This window comes from Cydia pomonella, chromosome 3 (assembly GCF_033807575.1).
Source record: "Cydia pomonella isolate Wapato2018A chromosome 3, ilCydPomo1, whole genome shotgun sequence".
NCBI lineage: Eukaryota > Metazoa > Arthropoda > Insecta > Lepidoptera > Tortricidae > Cydia > Cydia pomonella.
This window is the reverse complement of record NC_084705.1, coordinates 1,591,694-1,608,837: the sequence shown is the minus strand read 5'-3', so window position 1 is coordinate 1,608,837 and position 17,144 is coordinate 1,591,694. Positions and strand designations below refer to the sequence as shown.

Genomic DNA, 17,144 nt, shown 5'->3' with positions numbered 1-17,144 from the left:
TCAACCACCTTTAATTCTAAAATGGTCTCTATTTTTGAAATCTGCACCAACAAGAACCGCCAAAATTGACGTCATTTTTGTAATTGGAACCCCGAGGAACCTCGGAGATGACACCCATATCGATTTTTAAGAAAAATTAATGTCCGCCATCTTGGATTTCAAAATAGACGTCATTTTCGTAATCGGAATCCCGAGGAACCTCGGATATGACACCCATATCGACTTTTAAGAAAAAATAATTTCCGCCATCTTGGATTTCAAAATGAACGTCATTTTCGTAATCGGATCCCCGAGGAACCTCGGAGATGACACCCATATCGATTTTTAAGAAAAATTAATGTCCGCCATCTTGGATTTCAAAATGAACGTCATTTTCGTAATCGGAACCCCGAGGAACCTCGGAGATGACACCCATATCGATTTTTAAGAAAAATTAATGTCCGCCATCTTGGATTTCAAAATAGACGTCATTTTCGTAATCGGAATGCCGAGGAACCTCGGATATGACACCCATATCGACTTAAGAAAAAATAATTTCCGGCATCTTGGATTTCAAAATGAACGTCATTTTCGTAATCGGATCCCCGAGGAACCTCGGAGATGACACCCATATCGATTTTTAAGAAAAAATAATGTTCGCCAAATTGGATTGCAAAATGGACGTCATTTTCGTAATCGGAACCTCGAAGAACCTCGGAGATGACACCCATACCGATTTTTAAGAAAAATGAATGTCCGCCATCTTGGGTTCCATAATGGATGTCATTTTCGTAATCGGCACCCTGAGGACTTTAAAAAATAATGAAAACATCAAATACTACATGATACATATACAAACAGAAGCAAGAAACAATTTCTTGCTTTTTAAAGTCTTAAAATACTCATAATTTCTTAAAATAAGTTATAAAACATGTCCGCCATTTTGATTTTGAAAATTGATATCATAATTATGATATATTTTTGTTTACACTGAGACAAATAATTAGCACATGTCGTATGAAATATTTTAATTGTGTTTTTTTTTATTTTTTTTAATACTATGTCGGTGGCAAACAAGCATACGGCCTGCCTGATGGTAAGCAGTATCCGTAGCCTGCATGCGTAGTTACATGCGCGTTGCCGACCCTAACACCCTCCCACCCCTCGTTGAGCTCTGGCAACCTTACTAACCGGCAGGAACACAACACTATGAGTAGGGTCTAGTGTTATTTGGCTGCGATTTTCTGTAAGGTGGAGGTACTTCCCCAGTTGGGTTCTGCTCTAGAGCTGGAATGACATCCGCTGTGCAGTGCCCTACCACACAGAGCCAGATGACATTTACAATGCCCATACCTCTCTTATAATGCCTGTGCTAAAAATGTGATTGCGAACTACCTGCAATAACTATACAGTACCTGGGCGACCGAGCTTTGCTCGGTTATAACTAACTATTTATTGTAATATGGTGGTGTATAGGTGATAATCTTAACTACATTCTTTTACTAAATTAAACTTGTCTAAAACAATAAAAATTAAAAAAATTATATATAAAATTGAACATATAAAAAAAAAACAAAAGTTAGTCACCAGGCGAGATTCGAACCCGTAACACTCGTTTAGCAGTCCGCGTCTTAACCCGCTGGACCAGACGGACAGTGGCCGGCAACACGAAATTAGCGACCATATTCTGCGTCGAAAGAAAAACGCATGAAAACTCGAAAACACGCGTTTTCCCAAACATAAGACTAATCTAGATCGATTGTTTACCCCCAAAAACCGCCATATACCAAATTTCAGCAAAATCGTTCGAGCCGTTTCCGAGATCCCGGAAATATATATATACAAGAATTGCTCGTTTAAAGGTATAAGATAATTAGGCATTAAAACACTCGTGTGATCTTTTTAAGAAACTCACTTCGTTCGTTTCCTAAGCCCACACTCGTGTATTTTAATGCCTTTTATTATGTAGCAGTAACATAAACTACTAATATATGTTGAAAGTAAGTACAGGCGGCTAACACAATGGTAACAAAAGACAAAAGTTTTGAAAATGTAATTTTCATAATCGTCACTCCGTCATCGTACATTTGAGGGCCTATCGCGAACCACGTTCGACGTGTTACCTCTCTGTCGCACTTGTAAATTCGTACGTAAGTATGACAGGGAGGCAACACGTCGAACGTGGTTCGCGGTAAGCCCTCTGATGCCACCTCCATTAGTCTTTTGTACGCCGGTATAGCCTTCGACTCAATGTATAATCTACACTTTTTATGGAAACGTAGTTCCTCCTTCCCGTAGAAATATTTAACTTTCCCATCACCAAGAAAGATTATTTGCTCGCAGTTATTAGCTGCTCAATTCCTCGTTTTTTCTCTGTTACTAAGTCAGTACAGTACACATATCAAACATTTTTCACTCATTTTGAAGTCATAATAACTTTTATTCTATAATTAAATTCATGTAATGTCCGCATCTAATTTATGTGCACGATAAACAAACAAATGAATGATTTGAAAGAAAAGACAAACAGCGCTTGCGAAGCTGAGCGGGGGGCGCGGGCGGGGCGAGGTATCTATCGCTCACTAGGTCGGCTACGATAGGCTCCCGCGCGCCGAGCCGACATGTTGACGGACCAGCGCGGCGTGGTTATGAATTTCGCGCCTTTTTAAGTTGATTTTACTATTACAATGCAAGCTACACACAGATATTTCTTACTTTCCATAAAATGGCTGCATATATTATTTTATAGTAATAGACTTATCTCTACGGACTTTAATTCAATATTAGATCTTACAGGACAAAAAACGCATATTAATTGTAAAGCACATATCCTATTCTTCTAATTTTTTGCCTTGCCTATTAACTTAAGAATTTAGATATGATATTGTGGATTTTTCAAACTTTAATTCAATATTGACAAAATAATAAGCTAATTTGAGTTTGACAAAGTAGCACGTTGATTTTTTTTCTAAAAATTTGATAGCATAAAGCCTCATACATATTATAAAAGACGATGCTTAAATTTTGTACTTTAATTCAATATTCAAAATTCATCAATAAAAATACATAAATACCTTATTTATATCTAACGCTCGTTCTAAATTTTCTTCATATATTACAAATATGCTTAAAAATATGTCCCATACCCGATAAACATCACTTTTCACTCTTTAGAATTATCGAAACTTATAGGGCAAAAATCCGGTCCCACTATTGGTCTAATAAAATTATGGCATATTGCTTTTTTTATATTTCTACTAAAGATTGTTCACCTGATCAGCTTTTGTGGCGTCCTCCAACGCGTCGAGACAGAGCCCGGCGCGGCCGGCGCCGGCGCCGCCGAACACGTCAACACAGCGCACGCGCACGCCGAACTGCCGGCCCACGCGCCGCGCCAGCTCCCAATAGGCTAGCCGGCACCATTCCGTTTCCCATGTGCCTTTCTCTGGAATTTGGAAAAATAAAATAAGTTTCTAAACAACAGGAATATTATTTATATACACAGTCATGGTTGCCAAATAATTAATGAACTATTAAGTCTATTGCCAAAATCATGAAATAATACCTAGTTGTTTTTCATGATCATGGAATTGGAATGGACTAAAAGTAGATGTAGTTCAGTATCGTGAAAGTTGCCAATTGGAAAATTCCTGATTTGTGGAAAATTAATGAGCTGTTTCATAAATTTCGAGATCAAGGCCATTTGTTGTTTGTTTGTTTTATAATAAGGAACAACCAATGTTGTATCACTGTTTTGGATTTAGGTGAAAAAAACTTTCACCGAAACTTAAATACGAGTGCCACAATTTTCAGTAAGATAATAATATATCTAATACTTAAAAGAACACCGATAATTCGATAGAAAGTGAAGTTAAAGGCTTGCACATATGCACGAACAGGTGAGTTCAAAGTTCTTATTTATAACCCCGCAAGGAATCCGGGCTAGCCGTGACAGCAGCATTAATATTAGGGATTACATCACTCATTGTTGTCGGATGTCGTTTCCAGCAGAGCATGCCAAGGTAGAAAGTCCACGGTAACCGGCGTGTAACGTATGGAAAGAGTTTTGTCGCCGGTTTTGTTTTAGAGATTACCGCATCCTGGGTTTTAGTCTGACTGTGATTCTCGCGGTCCAAGAGGAAGAACATAAAATCGTCGAAATATTGTAACTTAATGCTGACAATATGACAACAGTCTTTAATAGTAGGTATTAACAGTGAACCTATGGGATATCGAGACATCTAAATATTTGATGTGCTATTTTCTGAGTAAAATTTTAAAGTCAGAAAACTCCTTTAAATTCATATTTTTATGAAAATATGTCTGATCGACAATATATTAGTTCAAAGCTGTCTCCTGTGTCTAAGACTTTTGGAAAGTAGACACAATGGTTTATCGACATACACCAGTCGAAAGTTAAATATGTACCGAGAGAAAAAAGCCACAAAATAATTCCAGAATGAACTGAATTGGGGTTTTTCATAAATGATTGTCACTTATCTACGCCCCCAAGAGACTACCGACAGCACAAAATCACAATCCCACCTTCCCCAGTAGACATCGCAGTCCCACGCCGCCGGCGTGGTGGCGCCGGGCCGGCGGCGATCGATCGTCAAGGTTACACACGTGGTGCCACGGCCCTGGGTTTCTGGGCGAATCATGCTGGTGTAATTCGCGAAAATTGTGTTTTGTCGGCAAGTGACCTAGCGACATATTTACATTTTGATCAGTATTTATGGCGCGAGCTTCCCAAGTTAATCGGCGAATAGTGTAAAATTCGAGAAAATCCGGCCCTTGGAAAGCGAAGGCCTAAGGGACGAAATAGTTTGGAAACTCTTATTGTAGCTTCTGGACCATTTGGCCCATTCTTTTCATACGCGGATTAGCTTTAAAAATATCTGAATTACGTTCCTGACTTTCATTAACATTACATAAATAATACTGTCTAACTAAACAATAAACTAAGTTTATGAAATTGACATAACCATTCACAACAGAAAAAAAAAAAGCGGCCAAGTGCGAGTCGGACTCGCGCATGAAGGGTTCCGTACCATTTAAGACGTATTAAAAAAAAAATCTACTTGCTAGATCTTGTTCAACATTTTACCACTTTGGACACACATTTTACCACTTTGGGACTGTCTCTCGCGCAAACTATTCAGTTTAGAAAAAAATGATGTTAGAAACCTAAATATCATTTTTGAAGACCTATCCATAGATACCCCACACGTATGGGTTTGATGAAAAAATGTTTTTTTTAATTTATTGACGTATTAAAAAAAAACTATTCACTAGATCTCGTTCAAACCAATTTTCGGTGGAAGTTTGCATGGTAATGTATATCATATATTTTTTTTAGATTTTTCATTCTGTTATTTTAGAAGTTACAGGGGGGGGGACACACATTTTTTCACTTTGGAAGTGTCTCTCGCGCAAACTATTCAGTTTAGAAAAAAATGATATTAGAAACCTAAATATCATTTTTGAAGACCTATCCATAGATACCCCACACGTATGGGTTTGATGAAAAAATTTTTTTTTTAAATTTTTATGACGTATTAAAAAAAAACTACTTACTAGATCTCGTTCGAACCAATTTTCGGTGGAAGTTTGCATGGCAATGTATATCATATATTTTTTTTAGATTTTTCATTCTGTTATTTTAGAAGTTACAGGGGGGGGACACACATTTTTTCACTTTGGAAGTGTCTCTCGCGCAAACTATTCAGTTTAGAAAAAAATGATATTAGAAACCTAAATATCATTTTTGAAGACCTATCCATAGATACCCCACACGTATGGGTTTGATGAAAAAATTTTTTTTTTTTAATTTTTATGACGTATTAAAAAAAAACTACTTACTAGATCTCGTTCGAACCAATTTTCGGTGGAAGTTTGCATGGCAATGTATATCATATATTTTTTTTAGATTTTTCATTCTGTTATTTTAGAAGTTACGGGGGGGGGGACACACTTTTTACCACTTTGGAAGTGTCTCTCGCGCAAACTTTTCAGTTTAGAAAAAAATGATATTAGAAACCTCAATATCATTTTTAAAGACCTATCCATAGATACCCCACACGTATGAGTTTGATGAAAAAAGATTTTTTGAGTTTCAGTTCTAAGTATGGGGAACCCCCAAAATTTATTGTTTTTTTTCTATTTTTGTGTGAACATCATAATGCGGTTCATAGAATACATCTACTTACCAAGTTTGAACAGTATAGCTTTTATAGTTTCGGAAAAAAGTGGCTGTGACAGAATCGGACAGACAGACGGACATGACGAATCTATAAGGGTTCCGTTTTTTGCCATTTGGCTACGGAACCCTAAAAAGTCGAACATACAAATATGGAAACAGCACCCCAAGAATAATACTGCTCGATCTTTTGATGAATCCAAATTTTCTCACATTAAAGGTAGTGGTTGTTATTCGTGGTAGGGCCTCTGCCCTACAAATAATGAATACTATGGGACAATCTTACACAGCCTGGTCCCACAGTAAGTTCAATAAGGCTTGTGTTGTGGGCACTAGACGACAATATATATAAGCGATACTTAAATGCATAGAAAACATCCAGAACTGCCCTTACTGGGATTCGATTCCGGGACCTCTTGCTTAATAGGCAGGGTCACTAAGTATTGGTATAAGGTAAGTTTTGGTATATATCAACAGCAAATTTTAGTTCAAATTCCACTCCTATTCTCCTCCACGTATCTTCACCTAGTTACGAGTATTATCAGGAACTAAGTTCGAGCGCGAGGCCGATGCTCCGAGATTTAACTTTAAACCGTGTTTGGCCATCCGTGACGTTATCTGCTTTATAATAGGTTATAAAGGGCTAGCCCTACTTACATAATAGATAAGTAGTGTTTGTAGTTTGTTGATACAGTACACTTTTGATATAGGTATACACCATTTCATTTATCATAGCGGGATTCCACTTGAGACGATCATTAGGTGTAAACAATACAAGTAGTGACAACAAAAGATACTCAGCAAACTTGTATTGCGGTGTCGTGTCTTACATGTAACTGTCCAGTATTGATCCTTTTGTGTTATTATTTAACCACACGCTAGCTTTGAAGAGCAGAGCTCATAAAGCAATTGTTAAACAACAGATGGTTCTCTTTGTGCAGTTTCCCGCCGTATCCCGCCAAGTGGAATCCCGCAATGGTAATTGAAATGGGGTATACCTATCTACCACGCCGCCGGTGGAAAACATGCAAGGATAGTTAATTGTTAATGTAAGGTTTAAGTAAGCGATCATTTTGGCTATAGACGGTTGCACATGAATGGTTAAATGTACGTTGATGATCATTTAAAAACCTAGGACCCTAATCAAAATTACAACCGTACATCGACAAACTTCAAATGAAATTTTTTTTTATCAATATGACAGAGGCTGTGAAGTGACGTGACTATTTCCACACATGATTTAAGTTTAGATTGGCGTTTTCCATTATCTTTTATTTACAATAACAATATACATAATGGATATATTCAGTGGTGTCACTATAAGTAGCTTAAACCTAAAATAGGCCCTTGAGGCAGTGTACCAAGGATGCTGGCGGCATTTCCTCGTTATCTCGCAATTGCTACGCCTGCTTGTGCGAGGAAACTGCCAGTTCTTCGGTCAACAGTTATGTTAATCAGACGCTTCGCGATTTCTACAGAAAACTTGTGCGCGCTGGAACCCCATGGACCTAGAGTTTCAACGCTAGTTTTCCATTTTGATTCCATTCTTTCATTGAAGAACTCGTAGAATACTCCCATGGAGAAACCTCAACAGGCTAGCCAAATAAGATTTGGCTTTCTTTTGATTTGTATGAATTAAGCCTCGATATTGAAAGACTTAGATGGACAGTGTCTTCGTCGGACACTACTGAAAATACAGTTTCTACGGGGCTGGAAAGTTCGACAGTTTTTAGTCGAAGCAGAACCCTACCGGAATTGCAACCAAAACTCCAGTCGGACACTCTTTTTGGAAGTAAAAAGAGCTAAGTACAGCCGCATCGGCCAAGAATATAGTTTTCCCCTTTTGGTGTAGAAACACTTGGCCCGTGGGGTCCCGGTGCCCTGAATTTTTTTGGGGCTTTGTCAAAGAGGCTTGTGGATGCAACTGGGGACCGTAGGGCTGGTAGCTTCCTCGCTCAACGCATTAGTATTGCATTCCAGCGGGGTAATGCTGCCAGCATCTACGGCACCTTGCCGAAGGGTGAATTTTTATTTTAGTTTAAGATTTGGGTTTTTTCTTAATTTCGATGGTTATAATTTAGTTTAGTTCATAAGTTTTGATACAATATTTATATTTATTTGTTTCTTTTGGAAGTTAGTAGATAGTTAAGGTAAGATTGTAGTGGTAGGATAGTTACCTTCGCCGTCAGTGGCGAGAGAGCCCGCAGTTAGCCGCTCATGGTCCGTCCTCCTCGCGTCTGCTGTGCTCTCTCCGTGGTCTGAAAACAAACAAACACAATGTTAAAGAAAGCACCTAATCACAGAGGACTGAATGCAGGAGGCAAATGAACGGACGAAATACCTGACGGTAAGCAAATCGCTCATGGACACCTGCAACGCCAGAGGGGGATAGAAATGTGTTGCCAGCTTTTAAGATGGGAGTACGCTCTTTTCTTGAAGGTTTGAAGATCTTATCGGTCCGCAAATACCGCAGGCGACAGTTCATTCCACAGTTTAGCTGTGCGAAGCAGTAAGTTTCTGGTGAAATGCACAGTTGAGGACTGCCAACTATCTGAGTGGTGAAAATGAAAATGTATTTGTTTCGATTGATGTTTTCTATTAATTATTTTGACTGGGCTGTTATTATCATAGAATACCAATAGCTTATTATGGCTCCAAAATGCTAAGAGATGAGCGCTCATCTTGAACAATTAAGGAGTACACTACAAATGTTTGACTTAAGGAGGGCTGTAGGGGTACGTGGTCAATTTTATTTGAACTAACTAGTTAAGTATTCACACAGTTTGACGCTGTGTAGCAGAACTTACCGCAATAAATCAAGTTGTGAGTCATTTTATTACGTCAAAAATAAAGTTTCATTTAGGTAGTTACATAGCCTCTTTATGACTTTTGCTTTTATCAATGACTGATTTAAATATAGTCTAAATTATCATTAAAAAAACTCAAGGAAAAATCCTGGGACATAACCAAAAAAACATACGATCATATATCGACTATAGGACCTGTCTTGAGATGACATCACATAAGGACACCTGTGAATAGGCAACCCAAAAACAAAAGATCAGTCACTCCAGGGTTTTAAACTTAATTAATTTTGCATAAGGTCGAGATTAGATTGGCATTGATTGTGGATATATGTCGTTATTGGTTATACGTATGCGTGTGTGCGTGTACGCACACGGACGCGTCGCAGACGGCTTTATAGACCGTCTTATACTTGTTTAATGCGAGTTTCGGTACTGACGAATGATTTTGGTGATGTGTGATTTCTTTTATTTTATACTAGCCATGTCTGCGACTCCGCCTACGGGGAAATATCGGCATGTATCATCACCCTTTGGTGATTCCATGTCCATCCCAAGGGCTTACACTCTCTATATACCGTACAGTTATGAAAATTTAAATATTATCGTACATTAATAGGTGAATCAGTTTATGGCAAAATTATGACTGTACTTTTCTTTCCACAGGCAACTAATACTCGTCGAGCCAATTCTAAAAACCCCAAACACAATTAGGTTGCGTTGTTTTATCACAGAGTTCCTATGTCCACCTCTTGTCTCCATCATCAGATCAGCTCGATGGTACCATAATATTGCATTGTCACCCGACTTACATATGTTTGCAATTTTCAGCTCAATCGGAAACCGGGAAATGGATCAAACTTAACTTGCAAGATTTGATTACAGACAACGGGACAGATGAAACTAAATAAAAGCTTGTAAAAAGGAAAACAATAACTGAAATAAATATATTTTATAACAAAAATTATGGAAAATAGTAAAAAATCTAAATTACTTTAATAGAGTCTATTTCTAAAATCTCAGGTCTATTTTAACTATGACATTTTGTTTCATGCCGGTATGTCAATAATCAATTTAATTTTATTTTAGATATTATATATATATTCATATTTCAGTTTTAGTTTACTTATAGTAAAAAATATCATTTGACTAAAATAACCACACAGTTTAGAAAATGTACTTGCTTGACCCTGCCATTAAATTGTATAAAAAACAGTATATATATATATTAGGCTTATATATCACAGTATACAACTAAGAAATCAATTCAGTTTTATTTTAGATATTATATATATATTCATATTTTAGTTTTAGTTCACTTATAGTAAAAAATATCATTTGACTAAAAGAACCACACAGTTTAGAAAAGGTAGTTGCTTCTTCCTGCCATTAAATTGTATAAAAAAACAGTATATATATATATTAGGCTTATATATCACAGTATATAACTAAGAAATCAATTCAGTTTTATTTTAGATATTATATATATATTCATATTTTAGTTTTAGTTTACTTATAGTAAAAAATATCATTTGATTAAAAGAACCACACAGTTTAGAAAATGTACTTGCTTGTTCTTGCCATTAAATTGTATAAAAAACAGTATATATATTAGGCTTATAAATCACAGTATATAACTAAGAAATCAATTCAGTTTTATTTTAGATATTATATATATATTCATATTTTAGTTTTAGTTTACTTATAGTAAAAAATATCATTTGATTAAAAGAACCACACAGTTTAGAAAATGTACTTGCTTGTTCTTGCCATTAAATTGTATAAAAACAGTATATATATATATTAGGCTTATAAATCACAGTATATAACTAAGAAATCAATTCAGTTTTATTTTAGATATTATATATATATTCATATTTTAGTTTTAGTTCACTTATAGTAAAAAATATCATTTGATTAAAAGAACCACACAGTTTAGAAAAGGTACTTGCTTGTTCCTGCCATTAAAATGTATAAAAAACAGTATATATATATATTAGGCTTATATATCATAGTATATAATCAAGAAACGCACACAAGTATATTAGCATTTAATCGACAAAATGAAGGTCATATAGCTTGTATACGTTGTAATTATGTAAAACTCGGACCACACCTATTCTGCTCATAATACAAAACAATCATGAATTAAAACATACTTTGATGTTGATACATATCTTAATTTATAACATAATGAAACGTGTAATTAAATGAGTAAGAATTGGCTGTGTTTAGGGTAATATTGCGATTTTGGTGATAAAATCCGTAACATATTACAATTATTAATTTGAGGTGATAAAAGAGGGAGATCATTATCGTTTTGTTTACATATATATTAATTGCCTAACTGAACCGCTATCTAAAGGTGGTCTGGAAGAGATCGCTTTTTAGCGATAAGTCCGCCTGTTGTTACCTACTCACTTATGTCCTTTTTTTTGTTTGTAACATGTATTTTTCATTGTAGTGTCCAATAAAGTATTATTATTATTATTGCCTATATCAAACTGTTTGGTTACTCGTACATTTGAACTCTGTAATTTTGTATACATACATAGTCTCAAAGTTTTTTTGGAGAAATCGCGAAACGTCTGGTTGACGTAACTGGTGACCGAAGAGCTGGCGGCTTCCTCGCACAACGTATCAGTATTGCGATACAACGAGGAAACGCCGCCAGCATCCTTGGTACAATGCCTCAAGGGCCTATTTTAGATATAAGCTAGTTATAGTAATCATCTGTATGTATATCCATTATGTATATTGTTATCTCAATAAATATATTTCCGTTTCAAAGCCATTTCCATCAGTACAATAAGGCGGCAAATTTAAAAAATGTAGGCGCGAAGGGTTGTTGTAGCGAAAACTTGTAGACAATTTTGTTAGCTATACCTACGTTCTATTACTTTCTTGAGTCAAATCGGGCCTCATTGCGCTCAACATTTCATGTATAGAAATGCAATGTTTTGAAATACCGACACGTGTAATTGATATAATGCGGTACTGGAGGAAACTGTTGTTTAACAACATACTCTCTGTTTTTAACTCTGCATAATAATGGACGCTGGAATGTCACACTTGGTGAAGCTATGACTTTACCGAAACAAGTTTAAGAGGGAAGAATAGTTTTTTGAATTTAACGAAATAACGGTATTATTTCTATGAAATTTCATTTCGAGAGAAAACGGTTTCCACCAACTTAATCTTAACAAATCACTTTGATTTTGATGTCGATGGCTCTAGCATATCTTCGTTTTTTTTGAAAAAAAAAATTGTTTTGCAAATTTTGAAAGAAAAGAAAACTTATTAACCTAGTTTTTCATTGTGTCAATGACATACAAGAAATCATGGAGAATGGAGAATATTTAGAAGTGGAAAAATGTTTTCTCTTTTTTTATGGACGATCACGTATAATTCCCTCTTAAGAAAGACACTATTCTAAGAAGGAGTGCCAAGAAAGATTGTCAGAGATGAAAAACTATTTTGACTACAATAAACATTTTATTTATTTATTAGTACAAATGATATATTAAACTTATAAACGAACAAGATACATACTAAAATATATCTAAACATAAAACTAATTAAAAACTAAACCTAAATATATCAGACATTAACATTAACATTAACAAAAGGATTGGAAGGAAGAATGAGGAGAAGGAAGGAAATATAAGGAGAACAACACTTTGAAATTAGTCGTTTACATACCGGTACCGATATTTTGTTTGACTACACATGACGTATAGGCACGGACTTTAATTGCTAAGCCATTTAGGGTTTTCTTTACATTGGACATTTAATACTGTTAGTATAGACAACCTAATTAACTTGAACCAAGCAATTAAAGTATGTGACCGTATTGTCTGTCCGTTTCACTAAGATCAGAAGGCCTACCGCGAACCACGTTCGACGTGTTGCCTCCCTGTCACACTTACGTACGAATTTATAAGTGCGACAGAGAGGCAACACGTCGAACGTGGTTCGCGGTAGGCCTCCAGGTACGCCATAGTAAAATGGCAAACTTGATCCTGATCGGACAAGCTATACCTACATATCTCAGAGTCAAATAGAATGTCGGACAAGCTATACCTACATATCTCAGAGTCAAATAGAATGTCGGACAAGCTATACCTACATATCTCAGAGTCAAATAGAATGTCGGACAAGCTATACCTACATATCTCAGAGTCAAATAGAATGTCGGACAAGCTATACCTACATATCTCAGAGTCAAATAGAATGTCGGACAAGCTATACCTACATATCTCAGAGTCAAATAGAATGTCGGCAGCTATACCTACATATCTCAGAGTCAAATAGAATGTCGGACAAGCTATACCTACATATCTCAGAGTCAAATAGAATGTCAGGCTTTAAAAGAAAGTTGCAAGAAAAATTGTTTCTAAAACAAATGAAAATCAAGCATAGTCTGAAAATCGATATGTCAGTATACCATGAAAAAAATAGAGAATTGTGATGTACTGCCGAGCGTAGCGGGAAGTGCAATAAAAAGCTACGTGGGCATTCCTCGGCCGTCGGTGTCATTGAGCTTTCAACTATTCGGCGCCGGCGCACAGGGCTGACACACAGGGCCCTATTACTGTACTATAAAAAAAATAAAAATAAAAAGGAGTGTACAGGTTTTTAAAGGGTCGGCAACGCGCATGTAACACCTCTGGAGTTGCAGGCGTCCATAGGCTGCGGTTACTGGTTACCATTAGGCAGGCCGTATGCTTGTTTGCCACCGTCGTGGTATAAAATATATATATATATATATCGTCTGTCATTCGGAAAAACTTGTTCAATGGTCTGTTCAAAGCAGATTTGGTTGTCCATGTCCATGTACCCTTTTATTCGTGAAAAATCCGAGATATTATTATACCAAGCAACATTTGGGCTAGAAACTGGTAATTGACTACGCCTCATTGCCTCAAAGCAGGGATTGGAACCGGTTTTTTTTTAAAACCTTCCAAACAAACAAATATTTCGGTTTATTTTATACATTTTTCGATAACGCCTTCGTATTATTCGATTGCCCAATTAGAAATGAAATAATTAACAAACAACGAAAAACTATAGTTTTCGTTCCCATACAAAAAATACCGGTTTCCGATCCCTGGTATAATGCCTGAGAAGATAAGTAGTCTGGCGAACTATTTTTTTTTTAATAGAACATAGCAAATTTGAGAAATTTAGGACCTTTGGACCTTTTTCTGACAAATTGGTTTTCCAGAAACTAGTGGCATCTAAATGAGCACTACCGCATGTGCTCAGTTGAAACTTAAAATTATTGCCATTTATATATTTTATTGTTATGTTGTGTGTTAATTTTGGTCACGGAGTATAAAATAGCTATCTTATTCGAACAACAAACAAACGATTGCCGTGTTGAATATGCAGTGTGATGATAAATTAAAAACTACTTATGTCAAAATCCTAAAAAGCGACAGCCCTGAAGCAGCGTGTGAATTTCCGCGCCGTGGTAGCGACAACGACAAACGATAAGCGGATAACGACAGAATTATATCTCTAGCGTTCATAAGATATATAATAAATCAATCGTGACAACCGGTCTGACTTAGTGGGTAGCGACCCTGGCTATGAAGCCTATGGTCCTAGGTTCGAATCCGGATAAGGGCAAATGTGTGATGAGCACGGATATTTATCCCTGCGTCATGGATGTTTTCGGTGTATTTAAGTATTTGTATATCATATATACCGTTGTCTGAGTACCCACAACACAAGCCTTCTTTGCTTACCTATTCTTACTTAGTCTATTTGTGTAAGAAAGTCCGTATAATAATTATTTATTTGTATAATAATAATAACTATAGAGATATAATTCCCTAGGGAGTTATAGCTTTTTTTTCACAATCCATAACTCCCGCGGGAGCAAAATAGGCCTTTGTGCTTCAGTATACCTGCATGAAATAAGATTTTTTTCGAGCAAGTGTGATGAAAAGATGTTCGAGTTAGGACAACAAAAAATAAAACCCAGATTTAGGTTTTATTTTACCCCATAACTTAAAGTAATCACGTTAATGCACAATTTTGTCGAAACTCCTGTTAGGTACGTGGTTTGTTTCTGGCCATAAATCAGCCGTGACGTGTTTAATCGACCACACCTTGGACACGCGACCCATAGAATAAAGAACCGTTTTTAGGGTTCCGTAGACAATCACAATAGTTATTTGTGTCCCGAGGGAGGAAAAGTAGGAAATTGCGTGCCGCGTGTAAAATTGTTACCCGAGCCGAAGGCGAGGGTGGCAAACACGCGGGATGGAATGTTCTACGTTTCCTCGCGTGGTGCGCATACTATTTTTCTGCTCGATGGAGGCGGAAAGCGGCAACTTCGTTTAGCGCAGCGGGAGCAAAGTTGACGCTTTCCGGAGGGCAGAAAATGTATTTTTTATCATATAGGAGGCAAACGAGCAGACTAATCGCCTGATGGTAAGCAGTCCCCGTATCCTATGAACGCCTGCAACTCTAGAGGAGTTACATGCGCGTTGCTGACCCTAACACTCCGCACCCTCATTGAGCTCTGGCAGCTTACTCAGCGGTAGGAACGCAACACTAAGTGGGATGTAGTTTTATTTGGCTGCGGTGTTCTGTAAGGTGGAGCTTCCCCAGTTGGGCTCTGCTCCAGATCTGGAATGACATCCGCTGTGCTGTGCCCTACCACACATAGCGAGATGACATAGTGTAAGTGGTAAGCAAATACCTTCGCCAATGGACACCCGCAACTCTAGAGGGGTCGAAAGTGCGTTGCCGAATTTCAAGAAGAAGATGTAGGACTGATAAATCCGCTACTCGACGCTAGATGTCGACTCATCGTTTTGGTAACAAACCTGATGTATGGAGTGAGTACTGAATGCTTACTTATTTCTCTATGCTGTTAGATACAGACAGTTTTTTTTTTAATGAACAGTCGCCCACGGTATTTCAGGACCGATACGAACTTCAAACCTTCAAGAAAAGAGCGTTCTCCCATCTTGAAATTCGGCAACGCACTGGCGACCCCTCTAGTGTTGCGGGTGTGAGAAACGGAGTGTACAGTTTTTATAAAGGGCAACGCACATGTGACCTGTAGGGCTGTTCTGAAGCTTCTATAAACATACTTAAACATTAAAACAAATTATGACTGGTCAGATTCATCAGACTCTTATATTATTAGAATCACTTATATCGTAAGTCTAGCGTCAATAGATTTTACAATACATCGATAACAATAATGTAGAATACAGCAAATAAAAATACAGTAACACTTTATAACTAAACAATTAAACATACCACTAACATCTAACCCACTTATACACTCAAGAGCAATGAAACCGAGTCAGTTTGTACACAAATTGCCATACAACGTGACAAAATTTCATTGCTATTGAGTGTATTTTTATCATATCCCATCCAAACTTAAAAGCGCTCTTAAGAACTTAGAAACGCTCCGAAGCATTACTGTTTCCTAAGGAGATAATCATCAGTTTCAAATAAAAATGAACCTTAAGCACAAGGAATAGAGTCGATATACATTTGTAAAGATAAAACAGGGCAGGAAGATATAAAATATGCTTAATTTTGAAAAAGGTTTTTAATGTAATGTTTGAGTTAATGCACCCAGCCTCATTGAGAGCCACAAATGATCTAAACAAGATGTTAGTTTGTCCTAAATGTTGTTTAGTATTAATATTTCAATTACGTGTGGCGACACTCCTCCTTTCGGCTTTTTCGGTTCCGTTCGGCTCAGCATTGCTCCGAGCAATTATTAGGGTTGGCACAACTTGACGTCCCTATACGAGCATGACGACAGATAAGATAATGACTAGAATTTTGACTTCCCTGAATCGCTGTCAGACTTCGGTTTAGTAGGAAGTGTCATTTCTTTACGGTAGTACTATTATTTATTCTGTGCTCTGACGCAAAGAGGGGTGTTATATGATTGACGCCAATGTCTGTGTGTCTGTAAATCTGTATGTGGTCTCGTAGGTCTGCAACGGATGGACCAATTTCGATGCGCTAGTTTCCTCTGGTAGGTCTTAGCTATGTTTCATAGAAATCAATCCAGCAGTTTGAAGAGTATCTGCTCTTTTCCAAAATGATGTAGCATTTTTGGCATATAAAGAATAGCGTAGGGGGTTTTTTATTTAAATTTTTAATGTACTTAGTTA

General features: G+C 36.8%; 1 protein-coding gene and 1 long non-coding RNA gene across 2 annotated transcripts in view; one reads left to right on the top strand and one right to left on the bottom strand.

Moving 5' to 3' along the window:
- LOC133515749 (uncharacterized) overlaps positions 1 to 17,144 on the top strand; it is a 182,562-nt gene that overhangs the window by 49,483 nt on the left and 115,935 nt on the right. The window lies entirely within an intron of this gene.
- Positions 1 to 17,144, bottom strand: part of LOC133515735 (mothers against decapentaplegic homolog 6) — a 53,863-nt gene that overhangs the window by 6,802 nt on the left and 29,917 nt on the right. The window contains exons 3-4 of the mRNA XM_061848304.1: positions 8,356 to 8,436; positions 3,252 to 3,424 (exon numbers count right to left, since the gene is read on the bottom strand). Of these exons, the coding sequence (XP_061704288.1) occupies positions 3,252 to 3,424; positions 8,356 to 8,436 (254 nt within the window). The remainder of the gene's footprint in view (positions 1 to 3,251; positions 3,425 to 8,355; positions 8,437 to 17,144) is intronic.